Here is a 23,146-nt window from a genome sequence, read left to right as displayed (position 1 = left end):
AAATCACAGGATTTTATCTCAGACTGACAATCCTCAAATCCCTTCACAATAAGCACAAATGCAAACAATTCAGCAGCTGCTTCTTGGCTGACTGAAAAGATTAAAGAGACTGAATCATCTTCTTGGCCAACCCTTCTGTCACTCCTGTGCCCTACTTCTTCTTATGCCTGTGCTGAGGATAAACTGTATGGTGTTTCAAGTGCTGAATGAATAAAGTTCTCTGTGTTTGTCTGCTCCTCAGGTCTCAGTCTATTCTCAACTGTGCCTCTCCGTCCAACTCTGGCAGCACCGTGGGTGGGTTGTTATTTGATGGACAGCTGAATGAAAGTCTCCTTGATAGTCTCATGGATCCTCCCAGCATCACTGGCCTCTGTCCACCAATGCAGGTAAACCACACACCTATCCTGTGACTATTTGTTATAGTTCGCTTAGAGTCATAAACCTTACTGTTTCTGAACTGTGGTGATCTGTAAGAGTTTTTATGATCATGATAAAAAAAATCTGATATGCTTATTTTGTGAGGAATTAGCCAATAGTAAGTATACTCAGGACAGCAGAAAAGTTTTAACCAAGGTGGGGTCAGGACCCCTGGGGTGTTTGAGAGACACTGGGGGGGGGGGGTATTGTGGAATGTTTTACTAAAACAATTTTAAAAGGATTTAAAGTGGTGTATTTATCCATTATTTTAGAAAATCCTTAAAATGAGTTTAACTTCAAATAAAACCATTGTTATAAAATGATTAAATTGTACTTAGTGCTTAAATGTACCATGCATTCAGGGAGTATTCAGACCCCCTTCAGTTTATTCAGTTCCTTTGCCTCCACACGCCCTCCACCACATGTGTCAATTGTGTCTTGCATCTGTGTTGCATTAATTTTTGAGGATGTGCACAGCAGGCACATCAAACTGAAGCAGGGTACATGTGGCAGCCATCATTCATTCTCATATGTATGGTTAACAGCAAGTATCTCTGGCCAAGCAGACAATTGCTGGTGAAATAGGAAGAAAGGGGTTAAGGGGGGTTTAAGGTCCCCTCCTGCCTCAACACTTCTGCTGCGGGATAAAGGAAGTGTGTCCAAGTAGAGCGTTTGTTTTGTACTGTAAATTTGCTCTGAAAGTTTCTTAGTCGTTCTTTACTTTTACTGTAGTTTACAGGGCCTATAAAAAGTACTCAACTCCTTAGATTTTTTTTTTACCCTTTTACTTGTTCTACTTCCTTTGACTGCCCCCTTTTATGTTAAAGTGACAAAGTACAAAGTAATGTCAATTAAAAATATTTTTAAGGTAAAATAAGTGACTGCATAAATATTCACCCCCTTTAAAGTGACTTGCCCAATTCAACAGAGGTCCAGCCAGCTGGTGCTAGTAGTCTCAAAATTAATGATATGGGGATGAACTGAGTGCAATGAATGTGTCTCTAGTGATAGTAGTATAAAGCCATCTTTATCTGGAAGGTCCAGCCACTGGTTAATCCATTTTCCTGGCTACCATTACACGATGAAGACAAAAGAACACTCCAAACAACCTGGAGTAAAGGTTATTGAAAAGTATAGGTCAGGGAATGGATACAACAAAAATTCCAAGGCACTGAACAACTCAAGATAGTCAATTAAATCCGTCATCAAGAAATGGAAGGAATAGGGCACATGTATTTATTGACCTAGATCAAGCTGTCCTTACAAACTCAGTGACTGTGCAAGAAGGACACTAGTTAGAGTGGCTACCAAGACCCCTATGTGGCAGCCACTGTGACGAAAACTCATTAATTTTTGATTAGAGCTCACCAAAAGACATGTGGGAGACTCCATGATCAAGTGGAAGAAAGTTCTTTGGTCTGATGAGACTAAAATGATGCTTTTTGGCTATCAGATAAGATGCTATGTTTGGCAGACACAAAACACTACAAATGCACCATCCCCGTTATGGAGCATGGTGGTGGCAGCATCATGCTATGGGGTTGCTTCTTGGCAGGTGGCCCTGGAAGGCTTTTAAAGATAGAGGGTAAAAGAAATGTGGAAGAATATAGGAAAGTCATGGAGGACAATCTTACAGTCAGTCTGCAAGAGAACTATGGCTTGGGAGAAGATGAATTTCTAGCAGGATGATGACCAAAGCATACAGCGAAAGCTACACAGAAATGGTTTAAAGACAACAAGGTGAATGTTCTGGAGTGGCCGAGTCAAAGCCCAGACCTGAATCCAATAAAGAATTTGTGGCTGGGCTTGAAAAGGGCTGTTCATGTCCAATCCCTGTGCAACCTGATAGAGCTTGAGCAGTTTTGCAAAGAAGAATGGAGTAGAATTGTAGTGTCCAGATTTCCAAGCCTGAAGACCTATCCACACAGACTCAGTGCTGTGATTGCAGCCAAAGGTGCATTTATTAAATAGTGACTTGAAGGGGGTGAATATTTATGCAGTTACTTATTTTACATTACATATTTTTTATATAATTTACTACTTTGTAGAAGTATATTTTCACTTTTACATTGAAGAGTTTTTTTGTGTATTTTTTTGGGAAAAAAAAGGCAAATTATATTGACCATGATTGATTTGTAAAATCAATAAAAGAGTAAAATATCCAAGGTTTGGCATACTTTTATAGATGCTGTGGACCTTGACTGTTATCTACTGTATCTAGTTATCACAGATAAGTAAAAAATTAGAAAAGATCTATTCTTCTAATGATGTACTGCCTATGCCATTATTTTTAATACTTCTTGATTGCAGGTGTCAAGGCAAACTACTCAGCCGTCCCTGTCCAAGATGAGACTGTTTGTCTGTCGCCATGGAGAGAGGATGGATGTGGTCTTTGGGAAACACTGGGTCACTCAGTGCTTTGACTCCAAAGGTTAGCATAGACTGCAGATTAAGGACACAATTCATACATTCAAGATTAAATAGACATTTTAATCCTAATGTGAGATTCTGGTTTGTGTGTAGGCCGCTACGTTCGCTCTAATCTCAACATGCCGTCCAGCCTGCCGGTAAGAAGCGGTGGTCACCGGGACTATGATAAAGATTGTCCGATTACTGTGTTTGGCTCCACCCAGGCCCGTCTTGTAGGTCAGTATATTTTAAATTTACTGTATTCTGATCTGGATTAAACTGGTCCACTTTATGTTTTCAAGGATTATTTTAGAAACGGGGAGATCATGTTTCCTAGTGTAACCATCTGTTTGTGTCGGTCTCAGGTGAAGCCTTGTTGGAAAGTCACACCAAAATAGACTTTGTTTACTGCTCTCCTTCACTTCGCTGCGTTCAGACTGCACAGCACATCCTGCAGGGTAAGACCTCTTCTTCATCACCCTCATCACAACAGGCATTTATGAACGATTAATGTGTTCAGGTTTTCAAAAGAGCATGTTGTGCACCATTTTAAAAAGTAACTGTTTGTCTTTGGTTCAGCTTGGCTGGGATCTCAGTAGGATTCGTCCGTTACACAAAACAAAATTTTAATGAACAACAAAACCTTGGTGGTGCCAAGAGACATCATTAGGAAACCAGAAGGATAAGAAAGGAAAGAGGTTTCAAAGGATGTCAAACTTATTCTCTAACTAACTTTTTATATCCCAGCCAGATCCTTGATGAATATTCTTCTTTTCTGTTTCAAGAGAGTTTTGAACTTTTCAGTGCTTTTTTGGGAGGACAGGATGGTGACTATAGTCTGAAACAGAAAGGAGAAGGAGTTAGGGATGACTTGCATGAAGCCTACACAGGCCACATCCTTTTCTCTCTTTCTCTGTTCCAAAACTCACCGTGTCATCATCACCTTTGGCATATTGGACCATCATGATTACTCACATTGTGCAAAGTGTCTCAGAATTCATGTAAAGATATAAAAGTACACAACTCCTTTTTTGAATTTCATTCTGTCAGGCCTCCAGCAGGATGGAAAAACAAAACTCCGTGTGGAGCCCGGATTGTTTGAATGGACCAAGTGGGTTTCAGGCACATGTTTGCCCACCTGGATTCCCCCGGCCGACCTGGCTGCTGCAAACCTGAGCGTGGACACAACATACAGGTTCTTACAAACATAAACAACACCACTTAAGCAAGTATACCCATTCATCTGTGTTGCTGACACTTACTCTGTTCTTGTCCCAAGACCTCATATTCCAGTAAGTAAGTTGGCTGTGTCCGAATCCTACGACACCTACATCAGCCGGAGCTTCCAAGTAACCCGCGAGATCCTGGCAGAGTGCAAGAACCTGGGTATGTGGATCCCTTAAAAGTACACCAGTGCCTTCAAATCTCCTGTTAAGGGTTTTAGTTGTTTAGAAAACAAACTGAAATCATTACTTTCTTTTCTTATCACCCACAAAATTTAATGAGACCTTAAATGCCTAGACTGAAAATTTCTACACAGTTTGATGCATGTAACCAACCAATCTTTGTTTGTATAGCACCCATTCATAACCAAAGTTATCTCAAGACACTTTACAAAGAGGGCAGGTCTGGACCTTACTCTCTGATTTAGCCTATTATTATAAAATCGCCATGAGCTCAGCACTAGCAGTATCTTGCCTCTTGAGCAAACCCAGACTACTGTTGACAGTCCTCTGCCAAAGCCACAATGGAGTTGGGTAGAAATAAGAGAGGGAGGGGTTGGGGAAAAGCAGGAAGAGGTGAGGGACAAGAGAAACAACAGTACAACAAACGGAAGACATTTATGGGAGTCTTGGCCATAAACTTACCTTCCCATTTTGTAGCATTAGCTGTAACATCTATAATGATGGCAGCAGTATGTGAAGAATTAGCAATAACGACAATGATTGTTAGAAAACAGAACAGTGCAATATTAGCTTGAGCAGCTAGGCTGATAATGAAATAAAACTATTGTTAATAAATATAGCAATAAGAATGATTTAGGATTAAGGATGGAACAGCTGCAAAGGGCCAGTGTCAGAAGATGTGATTTATAGCATGCCATAGACACAGCTTTTTTGTTTTAATTTTCCTGGAAAATATTCACAATCAGTGATTCATAGGATGTGATTTTGTTTGGCAGAACACACATAGACATATGCTGGACAAGCTCAGCAATGAGATAGGACTTACCTCTTTGTCTACAAGAGCATCAAAATAAGCCCAAAGTGAAAGTCCAACACATGAGCTCTGCAATAATACAAAGAGACCCCAAATATTGCATCAGTCACTGGCTGCTGTGGCCAATTTAAGACCTGATAAATCAGTTGGCATATTTACATGCACAGTTAAGTCAAACATCATTTATAGCTTGATTAGGTCATTTAATTGGACTACTATCCTTGTCCCTATGTACAAAAGTGCGAGGGATAGTTGATTTAGTGCATGTCTTTCTAACCTTCTTCTACACTTTCATACTGTTCACCTTCTGTGTCAAAGCATGGCACAGTAGGTGTGGAGTTGGCGCAGAACACCTTGGTTGGTTTGGGTCAGTTGAGGTGTATACATGTGAGAGTAGCACACCAGGCATACGCCACCACTGGGGAGTACACCACACAACATGAGCTCGACTGGCAGCCATTGTCATGTCAGTACATGATTCTTTACCACCAGTGGAGCCAGATGGTAAATTAAACCCTTGCTGAATCCAGCCAGGAGAAGAGAAAAGCGTATTTTTCACAATGAAAAGCTTTCAGTGCGATTCTTTGTTAAGAAACCCCCACTTTAGCTACCAGCCACCATGTTTACAGGCTTGCAATCACTCCAACTGAACCATGCTTGTTTCTCCTTAAATGATGCTGACTGGTCATTCTCCAACTGGGTACAAGTAGATCAGTTTGAAGTTCTGTAATATGGATCTGCCTTACAGACATGAGTATGACTAATCCATCAGCTTTCCAAGGTTAGATATTATCAAGGTATGTTTGTCTGACTTTGAAAAATTGAACTTGGTATGATTTCAGACTAACATATTTCCATGTATTTTAAAGGCCTAGTTTTACTGTCACATAATCATTGAAAATTACAGATTGTGATGTGCCTGTACAGTTTGAACTTGGATATATGAAGTTCAAGAACCTACAAAATAATGAAACTGCACATTATCCTCTTCTTTGTGTGCATAAACAGTATATAAAGCTAATGGTATCCTTGGAATGTGTTCCTCTGCTCCCTACCTCTTTCACACAGGAAGCACAGTCCTGATTGTGGCCCATGCTTCCTCCCTGGAGGCTTGCACTCGCCAGATTCAGGGCCTCAGCCCCCAGAACTCCAAGGACTTTGTCCAAGTGGTCCGAAAGGTCAGTTTCTGCTCTCCTCACAATGCTCCTTTCATTTCTATCCTCCCCTTATTTCTTTTTCCTTTAATAACAAGCACATCTGTCTCCTCTTTGTGTAGATTCCTTACTTGGGTTTTTGTGCTTGTGAAGAAATGGGAGAGACTGGGGTGTGGCAGCTGGTCGACCCACCCATCCTGCCTCTCACACATGGACCCAATCACAGTTTCAACTGGAGGGAAATGCTCATGCAAGACTGAAAGATGTGCTTTTTGGCTCACTGTTTAAGCAGACCTGAACTGCCAAAAAAATATTTATTTTTAACCCACGCTGTTATAAATCCAACCCTACTACCAAAAAAAGGAAAAAAAAAGAAAACACGACTGGCTTCCGACAAAGACATCATGCAAAAAATTGTGCATTCATTGAAGCAAATGTATTCAAAGGCACTGCTCAGGAAGGAGAGATTTCAGTTTTTATGAGGACCACAGCAACAAATTATAGGCACTTTGTCACGTTTCCCTTAATTTTGTTTTTCTTGTCCCTAAATGTGGCGATGCTATGAGAAAGCTGGATGTTTCTTATAGGATACGGTTAGGAATCAGGTTTTATGATACAGGAAGGTGTAAAGACTTCGTGCTCTTCAGCCTTCTCACACACTGTGACAAGAATTAGCCGAGAGAGTGAGATAGAAGTATTTTTCCATGTGTCAGAAATTATTATTTAACATGTAGCTATGACCCTCCTGTGAAAAGCACAAAAGAAATGCTGACAATCAGGCAGGGGGAGAACTGATCTTCATTGTTTCTGGTGCTGAGAAGGGTTGTTTATGATTCTGTTTTATTCCTGTAAATGTCTAAAAATGAAGTGATTATTTTAAGTCAACATTTATTGTGCCCACATGAATCCTTTAACATTCCTGTAACACAGTTTTGATCACCATCACAGGCAAAACTGTCAAAATGACAGAAAATGAATAGAATGAAGTACAGATTGCCGTTCTATGCTTGTTTTGTCCAGGCACATTCAACTCTTGCTTCATTATCACAGCCGTCTATGTAAGCCTGATAACCACACTGCTTTTCAAACACTTTTTTTTTGGTTATGTCATACGATTTTGAAGTGCTTATTGCCTAGACTGGGTGTTTGTTGTATGACTCAGAAAATGTATTCACACACTCAAAAAAATGAATAAAGCAAGGCCGTGGAGTAATGAAGGCTTATACATATCAGCAGCTGCAATGTGTTCTGTAAAAACACAACTTTTCATGCTAGAATTCAGTGGGAAAGTTGCTCTATTTTTCTTACACTGATTACAAAAAGAAAAGCTTGCTTAAATTCAGAGTCTGCTGCGTTTTTATAAACTGTGAAGTAAGCAAAGCAGGGAAAACAGACCCACTAAACATGCATTGTTTTAGAATGTCCAACTTTTAGAGGGATATGAGCACCAAAAACTGGAATGCAAATCCATCCATCCATTTTCTATACCACTTATCCTGTTAGGGGTCGTGTGGGGGCTGGAGCCTATCCCAGCTGTCATTGAGTGAGGCTGGGGAACACCCTGGACTGGTCGCCAGTCAATCGAAGGGCTGACATGTACAGACAGACAACCAAGCACGCTCATATTCACACCTATGGCCAATTTTAGAGTCCCCAATTCACCTAACAAGCATGTTTTTGGTGGTGGGAGGAAGCTGGAGTACCCGGAGAGAACCCACGCATGCACGGGGAGAACATGCAAACTCCGCACAGAACGGCCAGGGACCAGGGACCTTCTTGCTGTGAAGCAACAGCACTAACCCATGCGCCACCGTGCAGCCCTGGAATTCAAATGTTTATCATTATTAACATATTCACCAAATTTGGTACGTGCATCATGAAAATTGTGATATCCTGATGGTTTTTCAGATATTTTTGCAGATGGTGGGTACTGTCAAGCCATTTTCATAAAGGGGTTTCCCAGAGAGGCTGCAGCCACATGTATGGAATTTGGTGGGCTTATGTATCTTGAAGAGATGTACATAAACGCTCCTTCCATTTCCAAGGGTCCCTCTAGTCGCTCAGTTCATCCATATATTTTCTATGACATTTTTTTTTAATCAACAATATCGTTCATATGTGAAATGTTATTGATAAAGCAAGGGTATGTAGAACTTTTCACTGAAGAAAGTGTGCTAACATTTTGACTTATAGCCATAGCAGAAGAAACAGGTGCAACTAAAACATCAATGACAGCCCAATTAATCCATTACAGAATGTTTACATTGACATTACCAAGCCACAAAAAATACACCCACGCTTTTCCTGCCACAACATGGGAAACAAATGACAGTCAATAATTTATTATTAGATTTTTTGTTATCAGTGTTTAAGTGTTGATATACATGCTCCAGCCTCTTTATTAGGTACACTTTGCAAGGACTACACTGCAATCTGTTTGCCCTCAGGACTGCCTTAATTCTTCATTGCATGACTCAACAAGGAGCTGGGAAAGAGTCCTCAGAGATTTTTGTGTGTAAATTGATACAATAGAATTGTTTTTTCTTCAGCTGCACATATGTGATGCAAATCTCCCGTTCAACTGTATCCCAAATTTCTCTGAAGATACAAGATGGATTTACTGTAGACAGGGTTTGCTATGCTATTTTATCGATCTTCTATCTCCCAATTTTATTTACCCTTTGTGGTCTTCTGCTGTTGTAGCCCATCTGTTCAAGACTTGATTTGTTATGCTTTTCTGCATGCCTTAATGAGTGGCTATTTGAGTTATTGTTGCCTTTGTATCTGCTTGAACCAGTCTGATCATTCTTCTCTGACCTCTGCTATCAACAACAGAAGGCCAGAGAACTGCCACTCAATAGATTGTTTTCTTTTCTAACATCCAGGAAGATCTTTAGATTTCACTCAGACTAGCCTGTCTTGTACCAACAACTATGCCTATGTTATAAATCTCCTAAATCAGAGCTTGCCAAACTTGCCATGCCAGGGCTCTCCATATAGCATTAATCTCTATTGCAGACCCCTTTCTGCAAATCCTTTTAGATTCCTAGAAGGGATACATTATATTATCGGCATGAAATTGGTAGTGGTGGATATGAACATTTCTGCAGATATTTACAGATGATTACAGATGATATCAGCTGTATAAATCAAACATTGGCCTTAAATATCAGTAAAAATGTACAGGTTTACCATCTGGTATTGGTGGTTGACTAGGGTGCTGCACAGTGAGACTGTCTACTTCCATGATCCCCCCCTAGCTCTGCTTGACTCAGCCTCTTTTTGCACTGAAGGCACTTGGTGTTCTTCACAATATAAAAAGGTGTGTTTATAGTGGTATTGGAAAAAATGAATTTGGAAATATCGGTGTATTATATATTAGCAAAAATCAAATATTGTGCATTCCTACGTCCTAGTGTATTACCATAACAAAAATCAAACACAGCTTCTTAATTAATATCTTTATTTTTATTACTTTATAACTTTTTCAATCGTTATCCTTCTCATTTCCTGGTGGTTTACTGTAGTTACGAATGTGGGTTGAACCTCTGGTAGAGTAATGATAATAGCAACATGTTTCCTCCAATAACTTTCTAAAGTGACCCCACAAGCTGAAGAGAATAAAGCTTTTTTTTTTTTTTTTTTTTAAGTATATAAGGTTGTGTCCCAACTTCTTTTACTATACACGATTGTCCCTATTACAGTGCAAATATTGATACAGAGCTAATAAATTTAGCTAAGTATGCTTGTCTACATTATCTGAGATAATTTCTTAATTTTGTCCTCTCCAGTAGAACATGGAGGAAAAGTTATATCCCATTTGAGTTATGAGAGATAACTTTTACATACTTGAATCTCCAAATCCCTTTAATAATCAGGATTAGCTTCCCCATGCCAATTGTTTTGACCATGTCTGCTTCAAAGATGTCAGTGCAATACAACAAAATCGTTGTCTAATGCTTTGGCTGCTGTCCTGGGATTGGCTGAGTATGTGTTTTTGCTTGACATGTTTAAACAGGTATACCTAATGAAGTGGCTGGTGAGTTTAAATATATATATTATAGCCTTTTGTCCTTCTTTATTTCAGTGATTTAACATTGCTGAATAACAAATTCAAGTTTGTGTGATTTTTGTAACCTTTAAGTGTTTTTCCAAGAATTAGAAAACTATGCAAGGTAGTGTAAATGGATGCCGCTGTTCTGCCATTTTAACCATCCTGGGAAGCAGCCAGGAAGGACCTTTCTCTTCAGAGGACTCACGTTTGGACACGTAAGTGGAAATATTTCCTGTGAAGTACGATGAAATGGTTGAGAATGACATGGAAACATGTTTTGAATGCTGAGTAAAGCAAAGTTTTAGCGATAATAAAAGAAAATGGGTACAAAGAGACTTACGTAGTTAGCTTTTGAACTCTAACGGCTAGTAGCTAACGGTTACTAGCTTAAACTCGTGCTAGCCAGACTAACAATTGCGTTTTTCCATAGAGTTGACTTTGGTGGGCCAAAAATTTAAACGTTATCCTTAAAGAAAAAAAAAACAAACCTTAAAATATTTAAACCTAAAAAAGCTAGCTACTTTAAAAGTAACCTTCAATTCTCGCATTTCTGACAAAGAGTTCTTATTAGATATGAGTAGAAACGTCTGTTGGCTAAGTTCAGTGTTAGCCTTACTGTAAGAGGAGCACTCAGCGCTTCATGCAACTTTATACAATAAAGAAAGTAGAAGCTAAACATTTCCACTCACTGCAGGTACGCCATAGCGCTCAAGTTGCAGTGAAATGTCAAGCTTAGTTTTCGAGGAGTAAGTACACACTTAATTGGCCAAACCGTTATAACCGTTTTATGGTATATAACCTACACAGTGTCGCATTTAGTTTATTCAGCATGCTCAACCTCAGTTCAAGTCCTGCTCTGTTTGCACACGTTAATATCTTGTTAAACAGGCTCCTCGGGTGATAGTAGAAGAGGCAATATTTGCAATACTTTTTTTGTAACTTTATTATGAATTTCCATTCAGCTGTCGACCCTCTGTTTTATTGTTAACTAATAAAAGCGCCATTTATATCTCACTTTCAGGGGCGTATCACCCCCATACATTCTCAAATGTTAAGCACATTCAGCCAGAAACTTAGGAATATGGATTGCATGCTCTAGCAGAAACACTGTGTTACCCCCTAGATCATGCAATTCTGGTCTTCTTGTTTATGTACAGATAAGATTTAAGGGAAATATTCCTTTGAGTAGTCTTACTATAATTGAATTGAACATATAGATATTCTCTAAGCAGCAAACTTAATCCACTCAGGTTTTGCACTCAGTATGTAAAATAACATGTTCTTAAATATTACAAATTATTGATTTGTAATATCTGGTTAATAGAAAACTGAGATAATTGGCTTTACCTGCCACACAGGTGATTTCAGGTTAATATTAGACAGTATTACAAAGGAAGTATTTCAGAATGTAACGAAATGGTCAAAAAGGTAAAAGAAAAAATTAATGATTCCCTAAACTCAATAATACTTGGCAAAGAAGAACAAGGGACTGGAGAACTTCTTGAAACTAATTTCATTGGTTAATAAGACAGTGCTCTTTGGTGAATGGCCTAAACAAATCCAGAATAATTATCATGAAACCAAGGCACTTGTCTTTAGCAAATAAATTAAAGCCTTTAAAGCCTGTATGGTTGATCTTGCCCGTAGCATATGCTTGCCTCGCAGATTAAGCCATGCAAGTCTAAATACACACAGCTGGTCAGTGAAACTGTGAATGGCTCATTTAACCAGTTATGGTTCCTGTGGCTGCTCCAAAGTCACTCGGGTAACTGTGGCAATCCCAGAGCTAATACATACCAACAAGCACTGACCTCTGCTGGATGCCTGTACTTCTCCAACCAAAGACAAAGATTTTAATTATGCTCTACTTTAAGAGCGTGCCATTTTAATAAAGGCATTTACTTTGGCTTCTTGATACTTTTCATCACTTAGCAAAGATTGAAAAGAATAGCAAAGGAGTCACTTGTTGCACCATTTACATACAGCACTTAATCACACCAAGGCAATACACAAGAGAAACACTAGATGGTGCCATTTGATGAGCAATATCATCGTCTGTTCTTCATTGTAAACTAGAAACCAGCACTACTGAACTCTGTGCCAACTATGTATAAACCTCTCCTGTGGGCTATTTATTTAATTCAAAAGAATAAGTAGTTATTTATAATTGAATCCCTGGTTAAGTGAAGATTGGACTTTTCATTCAGTCTGGCAGATAGTGTTATCTTTTGCTGCTCAAAGCAGATAGCAGAGCACAGGTTTCTTTGTTGGCTTTTGAAAATATCAGTTAGTATGCTAAGATTATTTACTGGTATAAACCCTACATAGACTAATGTGTAAACAAAACTTACTTGTTAAATATTGTATAAACACCCATTTCTCATAACACAAGACCAATAAAATAAATCAGTTTGGCTGTTTATTTTGTTCGCATTTAATCTATGCTATCCACTTAGGGTATCAGAGGGCTGTGAAGACTTAAATTGCTACAGGCAGCGGGTTGGTGATACACTTGCGACACTACTATAGAGTTGTAATATGATACAAAGAGTTAAATGCAAGTCTGTTGATATTCTGAAAATACACTATCATATCTATTGTGCCATATTTTATATAAATTATTGAACCCCTTATATTTTTGCCATTTTCATACATATGGCATGGAGCCAAAGTCTCTGCAGGATTTCATAAACCCTTACATAGGTGGAGAGAATGTAAATGCTACTTTATCATTAACACATTAATGAGTAAATTCATTTGCATTTTTTTGTTTTATTATTCTGGCTTCAGTGTATAGCTAGGGTGATATTTACACACAGTGCTTAACAAATTAATTCAACCACCACCCAAAGTAAGGTTTATGCCACAGCTGCCCTAAATTAACATCATTGGTAATTACCAAAATCATTTTTTATGTTTCTGCGATGGTTAATAAACCAATATGTTGAAGCTCTTTAACCGAAATGATATTTTTAATGCTAAAATTTAATTATTATTGTTATCCATAAATTTTCAAATTTACTGATTTACAAAGAAACTGAAAAAATAGTAAGTGCATTATTATTTCTTGATTAATATGTTAAATTATAGTTATTTACTTGCATTCCTGAACAGAAAAATGAGTTTTAGTGGTTGAATGTTATGCTTGATTAATTTCTGACTTCTCAGAGAAGCCCAGTGAGCCAGCTCAAATTTGGGTATTAAAAAAGTGAATTCAGTTTGAAATTCCTCTTTCCTGTTCAAAATGGTAAAGCGTTTTTAGTTTTAAACAAGTTTTTGAAAGATTTCTAAAATATTTTTCTTGTTTTTATGAAAGGTGGTCTAATAAATTTGTTAAGCCCTGTATATTTAGAAAACACCAATGTAAAATGTATAAATTGAAAACTTAAAATCTAAGAGCTTTTATGATTGCATCATGTCTTCTCTCAGCACTCATCTCTTATTGCTTGCAGTCAGCCATCTTGGGCACTGAAAATGTAAATACACCTTCATTTATTTTGAATAAAAATAAAATAAAAAAAATGCAGTCACCCTACCACAATCAGAAATATTTTGACAATCCTTTAGGTGTAATTAAAGCTGTTAGTAAAGATCATTGCTGTCAGTGGAGTAAAAATGCTGGTATCAGACTCTGCGATGTTAATATGTCATCAAAGCAACTATTGAGGTTTTTGGTGTCGGTCAGAGATTGTCTGGGAGCCATATTTGAATCAGTATTACAGCTTGGGAGTATACTGTTATCCTCAGGCTGAAATTAAATGTATTTCTAACCCACCATTGTGGCAGGTCACTGATCAGTCTACTGGCTGCCCCACTATTTTGTCTACCACATCTGAGATCTATTTGGAAACCCTTTAAACAACTGTAAATGCTGTGTAAACACCTGACAGTACCTGATGGCAGGTGACCTGAACATTCTAGAAGCTCCAGCCAATATTCACCCTGTATTTGGCAGGTGCCAGGTGCTAATTTCATTTCCTGTTGTTACCCCACAGGTATCATTTTTTTTTAAACTGGCTATTGCTGGCTTGTTATTGGCTAAGCGATATGGCCGTCTCAGCTGTGCATCTGCTGAGCTGTATGATCCAACATCAGTTGTTTTTTAGGCCACAAGCTGTAAACAAAGTCAGGTCACCGAAAATGTTAAACAGCGATGGTGATGTAGACCTGTTTACACATCAAGCTGGCAGACAAGCATTTTTATTTGTAAAGAGCTGTGTTTGTGGCCAATCAAAAAAAAAAGAATTTTCTTTTTTGCTGTCCTTTAGCCCTGCTTTGTCTTATTTTGTCAGATATGACCCACTTTTTAGCCAATTGGCTCACAAAGTCTGCCATTCCCACATAACATTAGCCCCTGGTGGGCATTCTCTGTTGCAAAACATATTGGAATTCTCTGTATATTATCATATCAAATATAAAATACTAAACACAACGTCCTAATACATTCCATTATTTCACTGACATTTGAAAATCTTGTTATTCATTTGATTCCATGTATTCATTATAAGCACTTTATAATTTGTATAAAAACGTATCAACAGCAGTCGTAAAAGCATTTGTTTAAATTTTCTTTTTTATTTGTAACAGTCAGTTTTATCACATTATGGCTGCTGTATTTGCTACTGTCAAGCCATACATGGTATGTGGAGGCTCATAGTTTAAAATGCCCAGGTGCTCTTTTTGCTCTGTTGCAGGTGAGTCATATTTAGCCTGTTGGCCTTTTTCCTTTTAAAACTTTTCCATTTAAATACAAAGTAGGCAGCTATGTTTCAATAGTACAGCAACTTTCTGTCATATCTATTTCACTCACAGCAGCTGCTTGATTTTGATAGACCATAGGCTAGAGTGGTGAGTGATAAGCTATAGGCTAGAGTGGTGAGTGTTATTTTTAACAGAATGACTACCTAAGAGAAAGAACACAGATTGTACTATGGAGTTAAATAAAAAAAAAAAACACACTTAAAAATACGTATATTAAAATGTCATTGTCACAAATAATGTATGCAGTTGGTTGATTGATATTCAGTTTCGTTTTCCCCCTCTCTGCTCCAAGTTCCCATGAGCCCCCAGGGGGTCAGTAGCCCCAGTTTGAAAAGCATTGCTTTAGTTGCTAGATCCTCTACCTTATCTTCCAGCTGCCTATTGTGTCACTTTGTTGTTTTATTGTCAGGCACATGATCACCTGTGCATTTTTTGCTGCCTACTGAAACTCAGAACAAGACTGACTACAAACAGTATGTGTGCTGTAAAACCGTACCAACTGTGCAAAAAAGTTTTGTCAGTACAAAGGAAAACAAAATGATAATTCAGCCATCTTTCACCTTCAAAACTTATTATAGAGGATTGCTATAAACCCAACTGTGGGGAACAGTGGAGACCAGCCATTTGATTTGAACTGATGCATGCAATGAATTTGTTTGTATTATTATAAACTGGGTTATAATTTTCTACTTTTTTAGTGAGCGAGCTGAGCAGAATCAGTGCTGTCATGACTTCACACTTAAGAAGTAATTAGTGAAAAGTATTTTCTATTTAAAAACATAATTTCAAGGATCGAGGAATAGACTTGTGTCTGTTTGCTGACTGTTGAAAAAAAGGAACTGCCTGACCTTGTGTTTAAACAGAAAGTGTTACAGCCTCGTCTTTCAGTCCTGCCCCTTATGCTTGCACGTTAGTAACGCTATGCTTCTATAATCAATACAGCTGTCAACGCTGGTTGTGTAACAGTGTATGTCTGTGAAAAATTGTGCAAATGCCGATTTTGAATCATAAGATTGTGAAGGATATGGTGTCATTGCATGTATAAAGTAATCATTCCTATTCATACAGAGTACATTTTTTGAGTGTCAGGCGTCTTTGAAAACAGACAGAAAATAACAATCAAAGATGATGCTAATAATTATCGAATAGATTTTGATGATTTCAGATTAAGCTGTTTGCCTCTGAACAGAGCCAGTAATCTTGACAACTAATAGGGTTTGACACATGTGTCACGAGTTAGTGAGGCCACCTCATATTCTTGAAAAGAGCCAAACTGATTTTGAAAAAGTAAATGTGAGTGTACTGTATAAAAACTGATACCATACAGCCAGATACAGAGACATAAATAACACTTTTGATTTAATTTGCCTTATTTAGTAAATACATTTGTCAGCTTTTATGACTCCAGAGTTCTTAATCGACTATCATTGATATTTAGATGCAAAAGGGAAAATTATTTGCTTTTCTAACTACACTCCTGTAGTGACCTCTATAAGCATTTTTTTGTTTTAAAGAAATGAGACAAGTAAGAGCTAGCAAGAGCAGTTTGAGGCTAGTTTAAGCCCAAGGGAGGCACTGACAAATGCTTTCTAACGTCTCCATGGGCTCTCCCTTTTGTATCTTTTTATAAAGCTGAAATTTCACCACCATCATAACAGGATTTCTTGCCTGCTTTGCTGAGTTTACATCATGAGTCTGAACTGTTTTTCTTGTAGAAAAAAAAATGTTTTCTGAGGTCATTTAAATGAATGCACTTGTCAAAATCGGCACCCATTCCTTTAGAGAAATTTCTGTGATGATATAACTTTGCTGGGCCAGACACATTTGTCCACACAAAAAAACATCTGCATTTGGGTATACTTCTCCAAGGAAGGATTCTTTATCACTCGTGACAATAAATTCAGTGGGTTGGTTTAATTAAAGTAAATTACTTGGATTGTAAGCTTTCTAATTTGTGGTCCCTTCTTGTTGCCAAGGAGTAGCTGAAGGTCCAGTTTCATTCACTTTAACTTTAGAACGGTGAAATATGATTTCACTTTGTACCACTGCTGGTTAAGAGGCACTTGTATTTTCTATGCTGTAAAAAAAATTAAAGCAAAACACAAAGAAGCTTTTACTGCCTTGTGAAAAACTTGTTTGGGAACCTTATAAGCAAAAAAGAAAAGAGTTTTGTGTTACCTACAGCCTATACTGCTCACATGAAAACACTGAGGAAACTGCAACTATTGAGCCTTGTGCTGCTCTGTCTTGGAGCTGTTTGGGAGAGAGGGAGGGGAGACCCAGGGAGGAGGAGGGAGGTGGAGAAAGGTTGGAGGGGAACCACTGGCAAAGAAGTTGTTTCATACTGAGCTGTTTGTATTCACTGAGAGTCACTGCACCTGTGTGTGTTTCAGAACTGGTCACTCACAGTCCAACTGGCTGTTTGTCAATGCTGTCATGTCTGCAGTTCCTGCAGCAGTCAGCAGGAGAGAAGCAGAACTGGACCTGCCAGACTCAAAACAACAATAACTCAGAGCAAAGGATTTGTGTTTGGTGAGTTTCTTCCTTCATCTTGAGACGAAAGAAATCTGGAGAACAAACTTGCCTACCTGGAGTGAAGGACTGACAGCAGACAGACTTGTCTGGACAATGGTGAGTCACTCACAAACAGCTGAAGTTACTCTGCTTTGTTTGGACCATCCTGGAGCAACAGAAAAGTTTTTAACCTGTTAAACTAAGCATAGTTTAGCTTCAGTAAACTGTCTAAGACTGTGACACAGATACAGTGTATCTTAACATGAGCTGCCATAAATGTCTTTGTATGTATGTGTGTGTACAGACGCATGTGGGGGAGTGTGTTGTTTGTTGAATTTTATGATGTGTTGGCTGCTCTGTGGTTCATCTTTGGATTAGACTCAGCTGCTCTGGTTCTCTCAGGGTATGTCTTGTTTTCTTTTGTTCATTTGTTCAGACATCTCACATGTCCAGAAATAAACACACACACGCACACACACACACACTTCCACACACAGGAAGCAACAGGACAGCGTGATGTCTTCACTCCACAGCCGACAGGATTTACTCCTTCTGGTTCAAATAACAGCAGTCTTCTCATAAACCAATCTTTTGTAGCACTCTTACACAATTCATAACAGTATAGTCATTCATCATATCTGTAGTTTTTAGCAGTATATCATCACAGACTCATCAACTTCTTATTTGAGACAGTAACTCATGTTTGACTATGTGGCAAAGTTGTAGTTTTATTACAGTTGCATGATCAGACATGAGGAGGGCATTATGGATGCTAGCATAGCTGTACTGTGTATGAAAAAAATGCTTGTTTTGTAGTTTATTTTGTAGTTATTATATGACCTTTCACAATAAACTGGCTGTAGTATTCTAAATGTATTTTTGTGAATAAGATTTTTTTTTTTTTTTTTTTAGAAAAGCAATGCTTCTCACTAAGCATATGCACATTTTATCTGTTAAATGAAGGCCTGGGTATAATGGCTATGCCCGCACACTAAGGTTGGAATCCATTCCGTGGCAGAATTGTTACTGGTGACAGTATTAATACCAGTTACTGCCCACCTCTACCCTGATTGATCATAAACCAATCAGTATTGCCTGATTTTCAGTCAATATTTTATTGCTAGATCAGAATTATTGCTTCTAGTAGCAAACGCCAAAACAAATCACCTGTTGTTAAAACTCTGGTGTTTTCCGACAGGTGTCTGTGGCTGAGAAAATCACTGTGTGCTGTGTAGTGTAAATATATATGCTAACTGAATTGCCTACCACAAAGTATTGAGCATGTCAGCACTGTGAATTGAATGAATTCACTTAAAAAAAAAATTGTCATCTCGTCTGCTGCCCCTGCCACTGGGCTAGTCAGTCACCCTCCTCCTTCACTCAAAGCAGCCATGAATGCTTTGTATTAAGTCTTGTTAGTTCAGAATTGTTAAGTTTTGAAATATGTGTTTAAACTGAAAGGATAATAGCTACTAAAACAAGGGGACATAATGCTACATTATGATGCGTTGTAGGTCTTGGTGGTGGAGTAACTATTAGGTGATGGTGAATGAAATGTCATAATAATGTCAGGTTAAAGTGCCACCTCTAGGAGGTCCCAGTACACTGCTAAGATAAGCAGACTGACTAACTGCGAAATTGGCTTCTACAAAAAAAATAGGTATTAACAGTGAATGCCGGATTTACTCATACTTGATTGGTTTCAGTTTCTCAGTTTCTTACGTTTTTTAGAGTGAAACACAGAAATCATTGAGGTCACTGGTAGTCATTTGGTGGATTAATATGAGGATTCCCTGAGTGGAACTGCCCACTGGGGAGCCCTGAGAGCCAGATATGTTGTTTGTTTGAATTCACCCTCAGTACTGCTGAGCTGGTTTTTGTGTATGAGGAACACTAGAACTAAAAGGAGAGACACTGTTTTGTCGTGCACAGGCATATGAATTAAGACTTTACCATCCATCCATTTGAGTGTTTAGGTAATTTTAGTCGGCCCAGTAACAAGTAATGCAATTTTAAAATGGATTCTAAAATGGACAGGGAGCCAGTGGAGGGAAGAGAGCATGGGGATGATGTGTTCACGCTTTTTGGTACCTGTTAAAGATCTGGCGGCAGTGTTCTGAACATACTGTAGACATTCTAAGGATGACTGAATGGCTCCCATGTAGAGTGAGCTGCAGTAGTCGAATTTTGATGATATAAAAAGCATGAATCACTTTCTCAGTGTCCTTAAAACTTAAAACGGCTTTACTTTGGCTGGGGTTCTAAGCTGAAGGAAACAGCCTCTCACCACTGAGTTGATTTGTTTTTCAAATGTAAAGGAAGAAGAATCAAAAATCACACCCAGGTTCTTTGCAGAGGGTTTGACACAGACTTGTCAGTGGGTCGAGATTGTTTTGAATTTGGGTGGTGAGGGCAGGGGAGCCGAAGAGAAGTATTCTTGTTTTTTGTTTCTTGTTTTGAAATGTTTTGAGCCATCCAATCATTGATTTCCTGGAAACAGTTGAGAAGTGGCTATAGGGACTAAGGGCCTGAAAACATCACTGCATCAACTTCTCTTCCCTCATGACTTTCACACCTCCCATCATGCACATTGTGTTAAAATAACACAAAAAAAGTGCATTGTGCCACACAAATAAGTAGGGATGGGACTGATCCGGTCCAATATCGGTATCGGGTCTGATATGGATGTATTTAATAGATCGGATATCTGACTGACGGCGCCGATCCAAGTGACTGATCCAAATCCATCCTACAGTTTGCGGTAGATCATGAATGCACCACAGTCTAGCATGAGACAGTCTGTGTGTAACTGAGCTAGTTAGGGATGTTCTTAACAGTATAATTACCTAGTCAGTTAAATGTATATCTATATTTCAAATAAGCTAAACTAGTCTAAAGATGAGAGAACACAAAGAAGAGGGGTGTGACATTAGCCTGATAATACTCTCTACAGTGTGGCTAGCATTGAAAGCTAGTGCTGCCTGCCTTCATTCCTCTTTGCAGATTAATATCGTGCTTTGATATTTGGCCTCTTTTCACTTGGGTGAGTAGTCATACCTGAGTTTAACCCTCTACAGCCCACATACCACTTTATTTCCATTTACTACTTTGGAAAACTGTCGTACCATGGTCTTCCTACTATACGCTAACAGCTTAGCCGTGAAGGGTCAGAGAGGAAGGCTGCGGCAATTAACTGAAGCTACAGTGGTCTCTAGTGGCGGGAGGTTCATTAAAGAGCATTATAGATGCATTTCAAGCCCGTGTTCATAAAAATGAGTAAATCCCTACTTGAATTATGCTATTTAGGGTAAGCATTGTTGTTTATAACTTACACTCAGTTGTTGTTGTTTTTTGTATAATGTTGATATTTATTTTTTAGTAGTAGTTAAAATAAATTTGTTTGGAATACATTTAAATTCAATTCATTTTTGTTTTTTTTTTAATTTTTTTGCTTTTTAATAAGAGGAGCTGGGTGGTTTACTACAGCCTCATGTAACCTCACACATTATACCAACAACAATAATAATTGTTTAAAAAAAAAAAAGAAAAAAAAAAATATATATATCAGAATCAGTATCAGGATTGGCACTTATTTATCTGAATCAGATCGGAACTGAAAAAAAGTGGATTAGTGCATCCCTACAAATAACCATCCATGTGAAAAACAGCAAGCCGTGCAACACACGGACATGATGTACAAGCTTACACCATGAGCGTTTACGGATACATGACTGATTTTTTTTTATCGAGTCACTCGAATAACTCGAGGAATTGTTTCAGCCCTAAAAAACATTTTGGAACCAGTTTAAATAGATCAGTGGAATAAGATATCTGAACCATGAAATATTTCCTAAATTGAAGTATTAATCACAACAAGACTTGCTGTCAAACCACCTTTCTGTCAGTCCATCTCTACTCATCTTCTTATTGGGTGCTAGGTAGTGGTGTCCACATGCAGAGTAAGATACTCTAGACATCCCTATGCTGAAAATCTTTTTCCAAGAACAGACAAGAAAATCCCTCCAGAAAGTTTCTGCTATGTACTCTTTTCTAGATGGACAGAAAAAAACAAACGAAGACTACGAGAAGATGTCCTAATTAGTAGGAGTGTAAATCACCAGTTTTGTCCAGATAGGATATGATATCTATATTTTGGACAACAATATGATATTTTCTGATATCACAAAATCTGCCATGATACGATTTGGATTCGATATAGGGACCTACGATTGGTATCAGGTGATTTTATGCAAAAATTTCACACAGTTAAAGAAAAAAAACTATTCATGCAATTAAATTGACAGGTCTCTGTATTTTATAAAAATATCTATTTAATAAAAACAACGAAGACCCCATTATCCCTGATTTCCTTTAAATTTGGAACACAAAACCATGCACATTTGTGTTAAAACATATTGATTTAAAACAGCAAACATTTTCAGTACCATATAATTTATTTCCTCATATCCCCAGATCACTCTAAAGCACCAGTATGGGCTTTTTCTGCAACCCTTTACACAGGGGCCTATTAATGTGGTAGATAGTTCATTTTTGTGGTTTATTCACCTTATGAGATTTGAATGAGGTAAAATATGTAGCATATGATGTTATATAATGATTCTTTATCATTTTTTATTTATTGCAACCTTGATTTTAATAAATGGAAAGGTAAGACAGAATACTAGAGCCAAGTTTTATCAAAAAAGACGCTCCTGTGATGTGCAGCTTTTTAACAAGAGCGAGGGGGTAGGGGGTATACAAAGAACAGCTGTCCTGCTTGAACCACGTTAAGTTTGGGCAGCTTATGTTTTCATTAGAAAGCTAATGTGAGACAGTGATGTAAAATAAGTGTATCAAAGGAGACATGCAGCAGTGGACTTTTCCCTCTCTGTATATCTGTGGTCTGCCGCAGACAGCACTTGCGCTACCTCAGCCGTAATGAGTGGTGTTTTTATCTGTGAACGATCTTATACAGCGGTTATAAACAGGTAAAGACGTAGATGTAGTCGGCAAACTAAGGGGAGAGATCCGCCCTGCAGTAGCTTCTGTCTGAAATATATCCACACAGCAGAGAGAGGAGAGGATATCCTCTTTCCCTCAGCCACAAAACATAAAGCCATTGCTGCTACTTAGTTAGCTTGCAGCTAGCTTCTTGAGGACGCGGCTTGGGGTGGAAACTGTCAACAGGCGTGCAGGGGGATTTCAAAATAAAAGCTTAGTTTGAGGCATCCATTTAAATCGATGCTTTGACTTTCCATCGATCTGAGTGGATTATCAATCAACCAATCGATATATCGATATACATTGATGAATTGCTACACCTCTAGTGCCTCAGGGACTCTTCATAGGTGGGACAAAAGATCAATACGCAATGCTGCTGTCCATGCTTCTGTCCATGCTGCTGTGATGCATTTATTAAACTGCTAGCTACAAATATTGATATCTGAAAATATTGCAATTTCTCTCAGTGTCACCCCTTTGTGGCTCCTCACCTGGTGTGTTAAGCGGTCTGGTTTGGTCCACTGCAGTTTAGCAGTCTGGTGCAGTAAACCCTTACCTTGCTTGTGTCTCCAAAGCTGATGTCCATCCAGCCTTTCACGTAGTGTGGGTAATTTTG

At 38.3% G+C, this 23,146-nt stretch overlaps 2 protein-coding genes across 2 annotated transcripts in view; both read left to right on the top strand.

Annotated features, from left to right (window-relative positions):
• Positions 1–7,414, top strand: part of ubash3ba (ubiquitin associated and SH3 domain containing Ba) — a 41,451-nt gene extending 34,037 nt beyond the window's left edge. Inside the window, exons 7-14 of the mRNA XM_041801985.1 lie at positions 242–386; positions 2,728–2,848; positions 2,941–3,063; positions 3,192–3,284; positions 3,877–4,021; positions 4,106–4,212; positions 6,115–6,224; positions 6,323–7,414. Coding sequence (XP_041657919.1) covers positions 242–386; positions 2,728–2,848; positions 2,941–3,063; positions 3,192–3,284; positions 3,877–4,021; positions 4,106–4,212; positions 6,115–6,224; positions 6,323–6,460 — 982 coding nt within the window. The 3' untranslated portion in view covers positions 6,461–7,414. The remainder of the gene's footprint in view (positions 1–241; positions 387–2,727; positions 2,849–2,940; positions 3,064–3,191; positions 3,285–3,876; positions 4,022–4,105; positions 4,213–6,114; positions 6,225–6,322) is intronic.
• Positions 7,415–10,427: 3,013 nt separating this feature from the next.
• Positions 10,428–23,146, top strand: part of snx19a (sorting nexin 19a) — a 186,827-nt gene continuing 174,108 nt past the window's right edge. Inside the window, exons 1-2 of the mRNA XM_041800642.1 lie at positions 10,428–10,469; positions 17,409–17,646. The gene's annotated coding sequence lies outside the window, so the exon portion shown is untranslated. The remainder of the gene's footprint in view (positions 10,470–17,408; positions 17,647–23,146) is intronic.

Source organism: Cheilinus undulatus, linkage group 12, assembly GCF_018320785.1.
Source record: "Cheilinus undulatus linkage group 12, ASM1832078v1, whole genome shotgun sequence".
Taxonomy (NCBI): domain Eukaryota; kingdom Metazoa; phylum Chordata; class Actinopteri; order Labriformes; family Labridae; genus Cheilinus; species Cheilinus undulatus.
Note: the sequence above shows the minus strand (reverse complement) of the source record. Positions and strands in the feature narration are given on the sequence as shown.